The sequence below is a fragment of the Mus musculus genome, chromosome X (assembly GCF_000001635.26).
Source record: "Mus musculus strain C57BL/6J chromosome X, GRCm38.p6 C57BL/6J".
Lineage (NCBI taxonomy): Eukaryota > Metazoa > Chordata > Mammalia > Rodentia > Muridae > Mus > Mus musculus.
Window position 1 is genome coordinate 141,629,860 of NC_000086.7, and position 16,894 is coordinate 141,646,753.

Genomic DNA, 16,894 nt, shown 5'->3' on the forward strand with positions numbered 1-16,894 from the left:
TGCACTCTCCTAAGTATATCATCTGCAGATCACGTCACTTCTTTGATAGAAAAATAACCAGATGTGTAATGTGGAGACTGCATCAATACTTACAATGTTAATATGTTGTTAACTAGGCTTACATGGGATTCCAGGAGAGAAGGGGGACCCAGGACCTCCTGGGTTTGATGTTCCAGGACTCCCTGGAGAGAGAGGTAGTCCAGGGCTCCCTGGAGCCCCTGGTCTTATAGGACCTCCAGGATCACCTGGTGTCCCTGGAAAAGCAGGTGTCCCTGGATTTCCAGGTAATGTTTAATAATCTGTCTGACTGTGAATCAATGAAACTAATATTTATATGACTGACAAAACATTTTCATACTAAATTTTATGACTTTACACTATCTATTAAGGAAGACTGTTAAATGTATGAGTATTGAAAACTCCGTTGGTGTTTGTGCTATACTTTTTTTATACTGTGTGATAGTACCAGTAATATATTACTATATAATAAAGGATCCAAAGTATGATGGTTGAAAGTAACTTTTCAAACATTTTGCTTAAGATTCTGTGGGTCAGAAATCAAAGGGTGCCTTTAACAGATTATTTTCTATAATTCATATGACTCCAATAAGAATGATTAGAGTTGCAGAATCTAACTCTATGGTGACTCTTTTCTGACACTTGGGTATTCTTTAGCTCATGTGACATCTAATCATTCATAATGCCCCATTCTCATCTTTTTTTCATCCTTCCATTGCAAGTGGCTTCCCAAAGTAAGAATTTCCTGAGACAAAAATGAGGTCCTGAAGAGATATTTTAGTGGTTACAAGAACTGGCTGCTCTTTCAGAGAACTGGGGTTGGATTCCCAGTGCTGACAAGGCAGCTCCCAACTCCCTGTAATTCCAGGTCCAGGGATCAAGTGCCCTCTTCTAGTCTCTGGGGGGTACTACAAGCACGTGAGGCACAGCACAGACATATTCAGCCAAAATACCCATACACATAAAATGAAAATAAAAACGTGCTTTTGGAGGGAGGGAGGGAGGGAGGGAGGGAGAGAGGGACAGAAGGAAAGTGGCGAGATGGAAGGAGGGAGGAAGGAAAGGAAGGAGTCATGGAGGGAGGTAGGGAGAGAGGTAAGGGGGAGAGGGATAGGGGGAGGGGAGGGGGAGGGGGAGAGGGAGAAAGTTAGTTTCAGGGCACCCTGGTTGGTGAATTCTTAATATGTAGTGCTATCTTCTGTGGAGAACAGTTACCACAGTGAGTATCTGTGCGTTTTGTTCAGGCGTGAGTGCTAAGCTTCCAGTAAGAAAGGGGAAAATCTCACTGTGCCTTCCTTTCATTCCTAAATAGCTTTCCAAAGGATATCTTTAAAAGTCTATCTTATCTTTCCAAAGTCCAAACCCAGGAAATTTAGTAACTGATATTTTCCAAAGGTGTCAAAGGCGAAATGGGTATGATGGGACCTCCAGGCCCACCTGGACCTTTGGGAATTCCTGGCAGGAGTGGTGCTCCTGGTCTTAAAGGTAAGAACTGCAGTTTACTGACAGATATGTCTAACAAAGAAAATTAAACCCTGGGTTCTGTCAATACAGTTTCTGGTTTTTCTATTTTAAAATTGACAGTGCTTAGTATTTTGTTTCTTTGGGATGTGTTAATTGAAAGTGTCTTCTTTTATATTTTTTATGAAACTGTTAAAGAATAAAATGTATTAATAAATTTAAAAGATAAAATATTTAAGAATATATTATCATTATTATTTTAGACATTAATAATAATAAAATGCCTACAGTTTGTTGACTTTACTTTTGAAAAAAATCACATAAACATTCTTTTTAAAAATTATTTTATTTATTTACATTTCACTTTTTGTCCCCCTTCCAGTCCTCCCTCTCATGGTTCCTCATCCCATTCCTCCTCCCCCTTTCCCCCAAGAGAGTGCTCCCCTCACCAGGCATCATCCTTCTCTGGGGTCTCAAGTCTTTGGTGGATTAAGTGCATTTTCTCTCACTGCAGCCAGAACAGGCCAGTGTATGCTCCTGGTTGGTGGTTCAGACTCTACCAGCTCCCTGAGATCTGTGTTAGTTGAGACTGCTGGTCTTCCTGTGGGGTTGCACTTCCCTTCAGCTTCTTCAGTCCTTCCCCAAATTCAACCACAGGGGTCCTGGACTTCAGTCCAATGGTTGGGTGTCAGTATCTGCTTCTGTCTCAGTCAGCTACTGGTAGGGCCTCTCAGGGAACAGCCATGCTAGACTTTTATCTTCAGTCTCTTCTCCATTTTGAACCTGCAGTTCTTTTTAGACAGCAACAGTTCTGAGTCAGGAATATTGACTGTGAGTTAGTAACCCAATTCCCCCACATGAGGCCCATGTTCATAGCAGCCTTATTTGTGATAGCCAGAAGCTGGTAATGTCTTCTTTTCAGTTTGATGATATACTTAATTTGTATACCTGAAACATTGTAAATGCTTAGGCCATAATTTCAGAATTGAACTTCAGGTTTTCCTTATTGTGAGTCTGTAAACACATTCCAGAAAGGAGATAAATTATTACCTGTGTTTATTAACATATATGCACTCAAGTAATTTATTGACAGACATTAGGTTAGATACATGTTTTGAGGCTTAGTTTACCTAAGTTATGAGACATGTGATAATTTTACATGCATTGATTATGGATGAAGAAATTTGGTGTGCTTTGTTGACTTTAGGTGATGATGGCATGCAAGGTCAGCCAGGTCTCCCTGGCCCTGCAGGAGAAAAGGGCGGTAAGGGAGAGCCTGGCCTTCCAGGTCCTCCTGGACCAATGCATCCAGATTTCCTGGGATCGAAAGGAGAAAAGGGTGAGCCCGGCTTACCAGGTAAGTGGGTGGATATATTCACAAATATTTTTGCATATCTTAGGTTTAATATTTTTTAGGTTATTTTGTTAGTTGTCCTACAGGCGAACAAATCATATGGATACTAGCAAATGCTCTTTCACACACAGTTCCTGAAGTTTGATTTTACACATATTATTTATTCATGTATATATGTATTTATGTATGGTGTGTGTGTGTGTGTGTGTGTGTGTGTGTGTGTGTGTACATGTAGAAGTCAAAGAACAACTTTCAGAAGTTAGTTTTCTCCATCCACATTGTGAATTCCAGGGGTTGAATTCATTGGACTTTTTATAAAGCACCTTTACCTACTGGGCCATCTTCCCTTGCTCCTGACATTTTATTTTTAAGTACCAGAGAAGTAACTTGGAGTTACTATGTTTAACAAGTCAATTACATATGTGACATTTTGGTAGTGAATATTTTCATTTCATTTGTGTTGTTTCATTGATTACCTTTCTGCTTGAATATTTTCTTTGTCATATACCTGTCATGAGCTATGGGGTTTTTAAAGCAGATTTGGGGAGCTAGGGAGTTGGCTAAGTGAATTGCTTGCTATGCAAGCATGAAACTGGAGATTGGATCCACCAAACCCATATAAAGGCAGCACAGGCACCTACCTATAATCAGAACACTTTTGAGGCAGACATGGGTGAGCAAACTCTGGGAGATTTTTGAGTTCAGTGAGAGACTTGTCCTCAAAAAACAAAAGGCTGAGCAATCTATGAAGACATCCAAGTTCAACTTTGGGCCTCTGTGTGACCTAAGAAAGACACATGGGCCAACAAACCTATGAGCATGTATATATACACATACATAGATGCATATCTAAGTACATACATTCATAAATAATATAGACTTAAATAACTACCTTCAGGCTTCCAGAAGTACCACAGAAGCATAGAAAGAGAAAATTATATATAGCCACAATAATTTGAGGACAGCAAATTTGGTATTTAGGAATTGTGGTGGTTCTTTTTAATTTTATTCACCTAGAAACCAAATGATGATGAATAGTATTATGCTCTATACAACAAGTTTTAAATTATAAAAATATTGGTTTCTTATCCTAGAAATATAATGTGGTTTATCAAAAACCACACACACACACACACACACACACACACACATAAACACACACATATATATATGGCACCTATAGAAAAGAAACATACTTTTTGAAAAAGCACTTGCAACTTTTTGTGTTCTATTATTGCTGTCAGTTGTAAATGTGTGTGTGTGTGCACATCTCTAAATAAATGTTATGGGTTTCTCATTGGGCATGATTTAATGAAATTTTTCCTTAAAATTACTTTGTATGTTAAAGTTTTTCTAAAAGTACCAAAAGAGGTAAAATTTAGGATAACAAAAATGAAATGTCTTTCTTAGTTATCTCTTCTTTTAAAAACCAGATCTGATTGACTGATTGATTGATTTGGTGATTAATTGATTGATACATATATATATATATATATATGCTACAGTACCCATTTGAATTGCAGAGGACAAATTATACTTCTCCTACTCCACTATGTGGGCTACAAAGTTTGGACTCAGGGCTTCAGGTTTGGTGGCATGTTCCCTTATCAAGTGAGCAGTTTTATCAGCTCCTGGGGTTATTGTTATTATCTTTCATCTTTTAACCAGGCTTTGCAAATTATAGGACAGTAAAATATACTTGACTTGTACTGTAGAGTTAATAATGATAAAAGACATTGAGACAGGAACAAAGAGAAAGTTGACTTTATTTGGCTGATCTGAATTTCTTGGTGGGAAACAGTAAACAAATGAAGAAACTAATAGTTTATACTACATCAAATTATCACCAATTTGGCCAGTGTTATTGTTGATACAGGTGAGTAGGGCCAGGCATTGAATATTATTTTGTTGCTCTTGTTTGAAGTGCTGGGGGTCAAATCTGATGATTGGATAGTTCTTACCCCATCATTCTCCAGGCCATCTTAAGAATTCATGATCCATATCTCTATCAAGTGAGAGGCAAACCTCCTTAGAAGTGGGAACAAAACACCTTTGGAAGGAGTTACAGAGACAAAGTTTGGAGCTGAGACGAAAGGATGGACCTTGTAGAGACTGCCATATCCAGGGATCCACCCCATAATCAGCATCCAAACGCTGACACCATCGCATACACTAGCAAGATTTTATCGAAAGGACCCAGATGTAGCTGTCTCTTGTGAGACTATGCCGGGGCCTAGCAAACACAGAAGTGGATGCTCACAGTCAGCTAATGGATGGATCACAGGGCTCCCAATGGAGGAGCTAGAGAAAGTACCCAAGGAGCTAAAGGGATCTGCAACCCTATAGGTGGAACAACATTATGAACTAACCAGTACCCCGGAGCTCTTGACTCTAACTGCATATGTATCAAAAGATGGCCTAGTCAGCCATCACTGGAAAGAGAGGCCCATTGGACACGCAAACTTTATATGCCCCAGTACAGGGGAACGCCAGGGCCAAAAAGGGGGAGTGGGTGGGTAGGGGAGTGGGGGTGGGTGGGTATGGGGGACTTTTGGTATAGCATTGGAAATGTAAATGAGCTAAATACCTAATAAAAAATGGAAAAAAAAAGTGAGAGGCAAAGATGCTGCAACTACCACTGCCAATTCTAAGAAAGTTTACTAAATTATCCCCAGAACGTGGCAGACAACCTGGGGAGCATCCTTGCCCTCCCAAGTGCTATGTCAGGGATCATTTTTATCCATAACATTTTATCATCCCTAGACATCATCTTGAAGTTGATGTTCATAGGATCTTTTTGGTAGTCATTTCATTTTCATTTGTCCTGGGAACTTCATCTTCTTGATTTGGGAAATCAATTGGACTGTCAGAAAAAGACCTTGTCACAGAACATAGAATTAGGGAAATAGTTAAAGTGCAGCAGCCTTCCAACACACACATACACATATGGACACACATACATGCACTCATACATACACACATAAACACACACTCACACATGCACCAAGAGAGACAGAGACAGAGAGATAGACACACAGAGAGGACAGCAGTTTCTCCATTTTACTTATATGCAGTTCAACAGTTAAGCAGCTTTCTGGCAAAATCATGTAATTTATTAGTAAGAATCAGCCTAACTTGATTTTTATGCTTGTCTTTGGAAGGTATTCCTGGACTTTCAGGACCAAAAGGCTACCAGGGATTACCTGGAGACCCAGGGCAACCTGGACTGAGTGGACAACCAGGATCACCAGGACTCCCAGGTATGTAAAATACATCACTGTGGTACTTAGATGATTGACAAAGATCCTGAGGAAGTATTTATGTCATTTTACAGTTTAGTGATGATTTAGATCTGTTCATGCTAAGTGCAGCTAGGCTTGACAAAATTGTTGGCATGTGCTCCAAGTTTTAACAGATAAGATATATAGGATGTTTTATTTTGCTTATTCAGATTCATATTTTGCTCACAACATAATATATTTAGAACTCTGATTCATGTAAGGTGCTATATTTTATTACAAACTCTCCAACATAGAAAGAAATACAATTATCAGGTAGAAGCCTGAATAATTCACCTGTTCCAGTTGTTTTGATTCTTTGTTAATATCAGACAAGTCCATAATTCTGCGATGTAAAACAGATTATTGCTATTTTAATTTTTAAAAATTTTAAGGATGAACATTTCACAGCCCTCCTTGTAGTCTGTTACAGCCCAAATTCTCTTACAATGAACAGGGTTTTTTTTTAAATCCTCATTTTTATCTTAATTCTCATAAAACTTTCAGCTGTTTTATTTTAGTTCATCCCCAAGGAAGTAAAAAGCCCTGAAGGCCAACTATGTGCCATCTTATTCACATACCACATCTTGAAGGAGTCAGAAAGATGGACTCGCTCCTGATTTCTTCCCAACATCTTTTGCATTCTCCATCTAAAGCTGGAAGTCACTGTGAAAGAAAAAGAAAAACACATTTATGGTAGCAGTGGTAAATGATTAAGTGACATCACACAGCTCAACTCAAGCACCTGTGATGTTAAAAGTAGAATCCTCAAACACATCCAGGTCAATCTAGCATCTTTTCATCAACCCAGGAGATAGGTCTCTCTCTCTCTCTCTCTCTCTCTCTCTCTCTCTCTCTCTCTCTCTCTCTCTCTCTCTCTCTCCTATCATAGTGAGGCTCTGTCATGACACAAACCTACTGCTGAAGTTTTATTAAACATTCTTATATTGGATTTATCAGTGAGAACAGAAAGTGGGTAGTTATGTGCAACAAACAGAACACCAAATGCATGGAATTAGTTTATGAGAAGAACCAAGATGCTCAATAAAATTGCCTTTATTTTTATGAGGTTGAATTTAAAGATCTGTATTTGCATAATTATATTGCAGTATAATACTAAACAGACTTCTGAGGGACACATTGCTCATTTTGTACTAAGTTATGTCTGTAGCCTATAACGCAATGCAATTAATTTTTCCAATGCAATGCATGGTCCCACTACTCTGCTTTAATTTTATCAACATTACTTTTCTAGGTCCCAAGGGTAATCCTGGTCTCCCTGGTCCACCAGGACTTACAGGACCTCCTGGACCAAAAGGAAACATTGGTGACATGGGTTTTCCTGGTGAGTGATGAAAAAGTTAAAGTCATTTAGTGCTATTAATAGTCACTATTCCCCCCCTCCCTTGAGACAGGGTCTCATGTAGCACAGACTATCATTGAACTTGCTACATAGCTAGTCCTCCTGTATCTACCCACAAACTACTGGGATTATAAGTGCTTGACACTATACCATGTTTATAATGTACAAAAGATTGAACCTACAGCTTTATTCATACAATGCAAGCACTCTGCCAATTAACCTATGACCCAACCTCCTTTTTATCCCCTACCTCTTTTTACAATATTTTATTTTTATTAATTAATCTTTTATACTCCATATTGTATTCCCCTCAATCCACCCTCCAACTGTTCCATATCTCATACCTCCTTCCCACTCCCCTGTCTCCATGAGGATGTCCCCAACCCTCACCCCACCTGACCTCTAAACTCCATGGGGCCTCCAGTCTTTTGATGATTAGGTGTATCATCTCTGAATGAACACAGACCTGGAAGTCCTCTCCTGTATGTGTGCTGGGGGCCTCATATCAGCTGGTGTATGCTGTCTGTTTGGTGGTCCAGTGTTTCAGAGATCTGGGAGGGAGTGTCCAGATTAATTGAGACAGCTGGTCCTCCTACAGGGTTGACCTCAGCAGCTTCTGTCCACTTTGGGCCTTCTTTCCCTCAGGTTCCTTTCCATTTTCATCCCTGTTATTCTTTCAGACAGGAACAATTATGAATCAGAGATGTGACTGTGGGATGGCAACCCCATCCCTCACTTGATAGCCTGTCTTCCTGCTGGAGGTGGGCTCTATAATTTCCCTCTCCCTACTGTCCAGTGTTTCATCTAAGGTATCTCGCCTACCAGGTCTCTGGTATATTCTGTAGCCCCGCCCCCCCACAACCTCCTCTTTCCTGAGGTTGCCTGTTTCCATTCTTTCTGCTGGCCCTCAGGGCTTTAGTCCTTTCCCTCACCCAATACCAGATCAGGTTCACCTCCACTCACTTTCCCTCCCAGGCCCCTCCCTCCCTCCCCACTTGTGATGTGATTGCTTTCTTCTCCCTCCCAAGTATGACTGAGACATCCTCACTTGGGCATTTCAGCTTGTTGATCTTTTTGAGTTCTGTAGACTGTACCTTGGGTATTCTGTACTTTTTTTTTTTTTTGCTAATATCCATTTATTAGTGAGTACATACCATGCATGTCCTTTTGAGTCTGAATTACCTCACTCAGGATAATAGTTTCTAGTTCCATCCATTTGCCAGCAAAATTCAGGATGTCATGGTTCTTAATAGCTGAGTAGTACTCCATTGTGTAAATGAACGACATTTTCTGTATCCATTCTTCTGTTGTGGGATATCTAGGTTGTTTCCAGCTTCCGGCTATCACAAACAAGGCCGCTATGAATATAGTGGAACACGTGCTGCTGTGGCATGGCCCCCACCTCTTTTTATCAGAAAAGATGTTAAGTATAAGGTCTGGGTATGTAGCTAAGTGATAGTATATATGAGCCCTGAGCATTGATAGAATCATAGTAAGACACTCTCTCAAATAACCAATATATATATATATATCATTACAAACAGATATTTAAAGTAATGAAGAACAGAATTTTAAGACATTAGAAAGTTAGAATTCACAAGCACATGTGTTCTCTAGCTTTTTTTCTTTCATCAAAATTTCTTAGAAATAGGTTGTTATGTAAGCCTGTGTGTGAGGGTCATTATATATACTCAGTTTGTGGAATTTTTTCCAAAGATAGTTCTGCTAGGTCACATTCATCTTAGGTTTGACATGAGTAAAGCCTATATTATCAAATAATATACAATGCATATTTTCAACAGGCCCTCAAGGTGTAGATGGGCCCCCTGGACCTCCTGGATTTCCTGGACAACCTGGCTCTCCTGGGTTACCTGGCCAGAAAGGAAGTAAAGGAGAGCCTGGGGTTTCAGGCATTGGACTTCCAGGTCTTCCTGGCCCAAAGGTAATCCTAGTCTGATCATGTGTCTGAGAAGTTTCAGTTTGTCTTTAACTGTGCTCATCTCTAATTCTTCACTAAACAAACCACAGAATGACAAGGCATGTTCTGAGCAAAGGATGTATTCCTTCCCTTTTCTCAATAAATAATCTTTTATTGAGTAATCAACAATAATATTGCCGGGCGGTGGTGGTGCATGCCTTTAATCCCAGCACTTGGGAGGCAGAGGCAGGTAGATTTCTGAGTTCGAGGCCAGCCTGGTCTACAGAGTGAGTTCCAGGACAGCCAGAGATACACAGAGAAACCCTGTCTCAAAAACAAAACAAAACAAACAAACAAAAAATACAGTGCTGGGTTTTTTCTATGTTCATCACCTTTCACATACATGCTTTAAACTTTCTGTAGTACTATTTGGCCTGGCCAAGCAGCCTTGCAGTATGATTTAACAGTTTCCCCTATTGACTTAATATTCCCTTGATTGGACGAGCTAAATACATAGAAAACTTGAAGCACTCATTTTATACTCTCTCATCCTTAGTTGTTAAGCTGTCAGTGTTATTCAGCATGTTCAAAACTTCACTTAAGCAAGATGAGTAAAGTCTAGCAATCTCTGGTGCAATACAGTAAATATGGCTAACAGTATTACTCATCTTAAAATGTTCAGATTAATTATATGTGCTATGTAGATTAAGTTTGGTTGGTTTGGTTTGGTTTTGCTGTTTTCGATATGACTTTCACTTTGTAGTTGAGACTGTCCTAGAATTTACTATGTAGCCCAGGCTGGTCTTGAATTCTATATCCTACTACACCTTAGCTTTCCCACTACTGGGATTATAGGCATACATCACTATACCCAGCTCTTTTAAGCACTGTTATTAAAAAATGTGTGCATGCACACAAACACACTCTCACATACTCATTTATGCACACACGCACACACACACACACACACACACACACACACACACACAAGAAGGAGTGAGAAAGAGAATATTGGCAGTAACTCTGTTTAGATTATATCATGATTACATGCTTGTATCCAGAAAGTACGTATGCATTTACTATGTACAAATTTTTGCACGTAAAGTTAAATCATCTTTATCAATTGACTTTCATTGGATTTTGATTTACATTTTGCATCTATAAGAGAATAATAAATAAATAAATAAACATAATGTTTTGATTTGTGTATACATTGGGGAGATAGTTTCCCTTAATTTTATTTTTATTGTTTGATAATTTCATGTTGCATTTTTAATCAAATAAGCTTCCCTGTTTCTTCCTATTATCTCCTACCAATTTCTTGTTATTTAAAAAAAATAGTGAGTTTATTTGTGCATGGGTGATGTGCCATATACTTGATGGGTAACTTGATGGGTAACCTCTCAGGGGCTGCATTATTGAAGAAAGCTGGTTCTTCCTCTCCCAGCCTCCATGAATTGCCACTAGCACCATTGCATGGGGTAGGAAGTCATGTCCACACCTCCCATGCTCATATGCTCCATGCTGAGATTATTGTCTGGCTCTATTTTGCACAAGTCTTGCACATGCTGTCACAACTGCTGAAGATCATGTGGGTAACTATCCTGCTGTGTCCAGAAAATAGTGTTAAATCCCTGGTTATTTTAAACTATGTTTTAGAAACATGGAGACTTATTCATTATGTTCACTATGCAGTGCTATGTAACATGTAAATTTATTTCATCTATCTGGCACTAAATGCATACTTGGTGCCCAAACCCTCTGCCAGCCTCTTGCATTTATTTTCCATAATCTGTGGTAACCAGCATTCTACACGTAGCTTATCTTTCTCTAATTGATTTCAATGAACGTAACATACCCTGGCTCCATCCCTGTTGTCATAGTGACATGCTGTTTTAGAGCTTACTTGTAGTTTAGTGTGCAGCATTTCTTTTATTCACTTGTCTGTTGGTGGACACACATTCCAGTTATTTTCAATAGAGCTGTGGTAAGCACGGGAGTGAAGGTAGTTTATTTTCTTTGTGTACATAGCTAAAAGCAGGCCTGCTGGATAGTATAGAAGCTCTGCTTGACAAATTTTTGTTACCTTTCTTGGTCTAAGGTAGAACTAGGACTTATAGTGTAGTAGTAGTCATCAGCTATGTGTGTGTGGCTAGAGCAATAAAAATGTATCACTGGATATGGACTATAACTTCCAACTGAGGGCTACCACTCAGAAGGATATAGGTTTTCTCCTATCCAATGAAAAAATTTCCATTTATTGTTTTTGGTTTTCCTACTTCCATTGCCTCTTCAATTTTAAGATTTCAGGCAAAAAGACAGATTAGCTTTCCCATTTGCTTTGATATTACTTATAAAATAGGGCAAACTATAGCTATATTTTAAGGACATAGATTGTAGCATGAAAGAGAAGATGCTAATATTGCTAAGGTATAGTAAAGGCTGACTTTGGTCAACCTACTTAGTTTGCCAGTTTGAATTTTAGCAAGAGAAAAGATACGAAATGGAATTCCTAGTCTGCTCAAACTATATGTGAAACACCATAGGATAGGGACCTTACAAAAATCATAGCAAAGCTGAGTGTAGAATAAATGCAAAAAATTTCAGCTTCACTGTATCCTAGCCTTACTAAAAGCACAAATTGATTTTAATTTTGTTTTTGTTTTCCTATGGAGATGCACGAGTTTCCTGGTCTGATCTTTTGATTTTCGGGATCCTCTTCTCCTTATTCCTTAAAACTTATCTTTTTCTGAAACACATAGTCTCCCCAGTAAATATTAGATAAAGCTTAAGCTAGTAAATTTAATTCATTTCAGAAATCTTTATAAAGTGTTTAAAATTTACTTGCCAGGAGGGTGGTAAATTGTTTGAAGAGACACAGGTAATACACTTTAGAGACTGGTATCACTTGTAGAATTTGGCATACTTTACTTATCATAAATAGAAGTGGGTTGGGTACCTTCCAGGTAGTTTGTCCCTAACTGAATATTAGAATTTCTTTCTATGTTTTATTTTAGTATATAAATTTAATTCATTCATAAATACTTAAGGCCCTGGAAGGATGAAGCTTTATGACAGAGCACTTAGGTTATCTGCATAAATGTCTAATGTGAAACCAATTTCAGCCAAGTTGTTAGTAGATACCCATTTTGTATCCCCAAAATGTGCTATATTTATAAAGGTTCAGAAAAAATATATATATATACATGCTTAGCCCAACATTTTTAAACTGTTAAGAAAAAAGTAAGGAAATGGGTCACTAATTAAAAAACTATTACCATAATATAGAAATACAAATGTTTCAAATGGCAAATTTTATTTACTCAAGCAAGTATAAGAAGGAGACATTCTGTAGATGGTATTGAACACTAATGTGCTGTTAAAGAGGCTATGATCCTCATGAGCAGAGCAGTGAGTGCTGAGGTAGGCGTTTAGAATTATGGTGCATTGTTTTCATCAGTATTTAGGAAAACTTTTAAAACTGTTAAAGTTCGTAGGTTCTTCTAAGACTGTATTGAAAGAAATATAATGTAAATACTCATTGAGGAAACATAGCAACATGTACATTGCCTGTTGCCACAAAGATTTTTTTTATGTGTAGTATTGTTTTCTTTTTTATTAGATATTTTCTTTATTTGCATTTCAAATGTTATCCCCTTTCCTAGTTTCCTCTCCAAAAATCCCCTATCCCTCCCCCCCCCCCACTCCCCAACCTACCCACTCCTGCTTCCTGGCCCTGGCATTCCCCTAAACTAGGGTATACAACCTTCACAGAACCAAAGGCCTCTCCTCCCACTGATGACCGATCGACTAGGTCATCCTCTGCTACATATGCAGCTAGAGACACGAGTTCAACCATGTGTACTCTTTGGTTGGTAGTTTAGTTCCAAGGGAGCTCTAGGGGTACTGGTTAGTTCATGTTGATGTTCCTTCTATGGGACTGCAAACCCTTCAGCTCCTTGGGTACTTTTTTTAGCTCCTTCGTTGGGGAACCTGTGCTCAGTCCAATGGACAGCTGTGAACATCCACTTCTGTATTTGTCAGGCACTGGCAGAGCCTCTCAGGAGACAGCTATATCAGACTCCTGTTAGCAAGCTCTTGTTGGCATCCACAATAGTGTCTGGGTTTGGTGGGTTTTTATGGGATGGATCCCCAGGTGGGTCAGTCTCTAGATGGTCATTTCTTCAGTCTCTACTCCACGCTTTGTCTCTGTAACCCCTTCTATGGGTATTTTGTTCCACCTTCTAAGAAGGATCAAAATATCCACAATTTTGTCTTCCTTCTTCTTGAGTTTCATGTGTTTTGCAAATTGTATCTTGGGTGTTCTGAGCTTCTGGCCTAATATCCACTTATCAGTGAGGGCATATACTACGAGTTCTTTTGTGATTGGGTTACCACACTTAGGATGACAGGAGCCTAATAAAGCTGTCTCCTGAGAGGCACTGTCAGTGCCTGACAAATACAGAAGTGGATGCTCACAGCCATCCATGGAACGGAGCACAGGGTCCCCAATAAAGGAGCTAGAGAAAGTACCCAAGGAGCTGAATGGGTTTGCAGCCCCATAGGAGGAACAGCAATATGAACTAACCAATAACCCCAGAGCTCCCTGGGACTAAACCACCAATCAAAGAAAACACATGGTGGGACTCATGGCTCCAGCTGCATATGTAGCAGAGGATGACCTAGTCGGTCATCAGTGGGAGGAGAGGCCCTTGGTCCTGTGAAGGTTCTATACCCAAATATAGGGGAATGCCAGGGCCAGGAAGCAGGAGTGGGTAGGTTGGGGAGCAGGGGGAGGGGGAGGGGATAGGCTATTTTTGGAGGGAAAACTAGAAAAGGGGATAATATTCAAAATGTAAATAGAGAAAATATCTAATAAAAATATATTGAAATGTTCAATAGCATAATTAGTTATCAGGGAAATAAAAATTAAGAGCACAACCTGGTACTACTATGTTGAGCCACATTCATAGCTATTTTTGGCTACATGCCACCCATGATCCACATAGATTGCTTGTCAAGAATGATTTCATGAAAGATGACGATTATTAGATATCCACTGAAGAATTGGTGGATTGTTCATGGTAAGATAAAACCCAGCCTTTTCACTAGAACCAAGTGTAGCTACTGGCTTAAGCAGTGCAACGCATTAAAGAATATTTTCATGAACACTACAAGTTCTAAAGTCAAAATTCAAACTCTACTGCTTGCTAACAGTATCACTAGAACATTCAGATGGCAATGCTTTTTCCTAATAGGATTGGTAAGGATTAGTGAGAGTGACATAGCCACAAAGCACAGGAATAGCATGAGCTCTGGTATCTGATAGACTTCGGGCCAAACGTTAATTCTGCTACTTACTGAAGACTTCAGGCTCTTGACTTCTCTGAGATTTGGCCTTCTCATTTTTTCCATGGAAATGACAAATGTATCTCACCCAACTGCAGTTTGTATCAAGCCCTTAATAGAATTTCCAGCATACAATAAAAGCCTTATAAATAATATTCCATTGTTATGCAATCAACGTCACGAAGAGATTTTAGTTTTGTCTTTATTCATGTTTTCAGGGTGAACCTGGTCTGCCTGGATATCCAGGAAACCCAGGTATCAAAGGGTCGGTGGGAGAGACTGGTCTTCCTGGATTACCAGGAAACCCTGGAGCAAAAGGTCAACCGGGCCTGCCTGGATTCCCAGGTAGGTGTTCCTTTCCCCTTTCCTTTCTTTTCCCCTCTAATTAGTATTGGAAGCAATCTCTTATTTGGCAGACTTGCATCATGTACCGGCTAGCAGCATAACCTCAAGGTAGAATGTTAATGCTTCTTTGCCCACATGCCTTTCTGTACAGAATGAGAAGGAGAGAATGAGTATTCTTGCCTCAGCAGTACAATATCTTGTGGGCAGAGACACTAGTTTGGTGGGGCCTTTACTATTTTTTTTCAGGTGATAATGTACTCTGTCGAGCTCTTGCCTGCTGCTGATAGAACATTGTCCACAGGCACACAGCTGGCGGCTGTTGGTAGAACAATTCCAGTGTTCATTCAGATGACAAGGACTGAGTCATTCAAGCAAAGAGACTTAGCACTGTAGTGCAGTAGACAGCCTGACCTAGATTGCTGTATCTGTTGTTTCATGCTTCCATGTAATTTTTACTTTGGCTTTTGAATTTCACAGTGGCACAGATAGGTCTTTGGTTCTCTCTCTCTCTCTCTCTCTCTCTCAGTCTCTCTCTCTGGGTCTCTCTGTCTCTCTCTGTCTCTCTCTGTCTCTTTCTCCCTCTCTCTGTCTCTCTCTCTAGTAAACTGCTGTTTCTTTCTCTTTTTCTCCTTTTTATTCTTTTTTCTTAGATATTTTGTTTATTTACATTTCAAATGTTACCCCCTTTCCCTGTTTCCACTCTGGAAACCCCCTATTCCATCCTCCCTCCCCCTGCTTCTATGAGGGTGCTCACCCATCCACTCCTGCCTTCTCACCCTGGCATTCCCCTACACTGGGGCACTGAGCATTCACAGGATTAAAGGCGTCTCCTCCCATTGTTGTCTGACAAGGGCATCCTCTGCTACATATGCAGCTGGAGCCATGGGTCCCTCCATATGTACTCTTTGGTTGGTAGCTTAGTCCCTGGGAGCTCTGGGGGATCTGGTTGGTTGTTATTGCTGTTCTTCCTATGGAGTTGCAAACTCCTTCAACTCCTTCAGTCCTTTCTCTAACTCCTTCATTGGAGACCCCATGCTCAGTCCAATGGATGGCTGAGAGCATCAACATCTGTATTTGTCAGATTCTGGCAGAGCCTCCTAGGAGACAACTATATCAGGCTCCTGTGAGCAAGCAAATCACTTAATGGCATCCACATTAGTGTCTGGGTTTGGTGTTTGTATATGGGATAGAGCCATGCTCCAACATATAATAAGGACACATGCTCCACACTATGTTCATAGCTGCCTTATTTATAATAGCCAGAAGCTGGAAAGAACCCAGATGTCCCTCAACAGAGGAATGGATACAGAAAATGTGGTACATTTACACAATGGAGTACTACACAGCTATTAAAGACAGTGAATTCATGAAATTCTTAGGCAAATGCATGGAACTAGAAAATATCATCGTAAGTGATGTAACTCAGTCACAAAAAAACACACATGGTATGCACTTACTGATAAGTGGATATTAGCCTAAAAGCCTGGAATACTCAAGATATAATTCACAGACCACATGAAGCTCAAGAAGAGGGAAGACCAAAATGTGGGTGTTTTGGTCCTTCTTAAAAGGGGGAACAAACTACCCGTGGGAGCAAATACAAATATGTAGAGGTCCATACAAAGTATGGAGCAGAGAATTAAAGAAAGACCATCCAGAGACTGCCCCACTCGGTTATTTTTCTCCTAACCTTTTAATGGAAGTATAACATATACAGAGAAAAGTACACAAATATTCCTGTCTATAAATAAGTTTATGCCTGTTATTTGCTAACTCTAAAATGGGTCTTTTAGAGGCCATGCGGTTTT

General features: G+C 39.6%; 1 protein-coding gene across 5 annotated transcripts in view; it reads left to right on the forward strand.

The window, feature by feature from the left end:
* The window catches only part of Col4a5 (collagen, type IV, alpha 5), a 213,867-nt gene that overhangs the window by 154,490 nt on the left and 42,483 nt on the right, over positions 1–16,894 (forward strand). For all 5 annotated transcript variants that reach the window (XM_006528696.3, XM_006528697.4, XM_017318372.2 and 2 more), the window contains 7 exons: positions 117–284; positions 1,414–1,503; positions 2,687–2,836; positions 5,995–6,093; positions 7,367–7,456; positions 9,277–9,416; positions 14,960–15,086. In XM_006528696.3, coding sequence (XP_006528759.1) covers positions 117–284; positions 1,414–1,503; positions 2,687–2,836; positions 5,995–6,093; positions 7,367–7,456; positions 9,277–9,416; positions 14,960–15,086 — 864 coding nt within the window. The remainder of the gene's footprint in view (positions 1–116; positions 285–1,413; positions 1,504–2,686; positions 2,837–5,994; positions 6,094–7,366; positions 7,457–9,276; positions 9,417–14,959; positions 15,087–16,894) is intronic.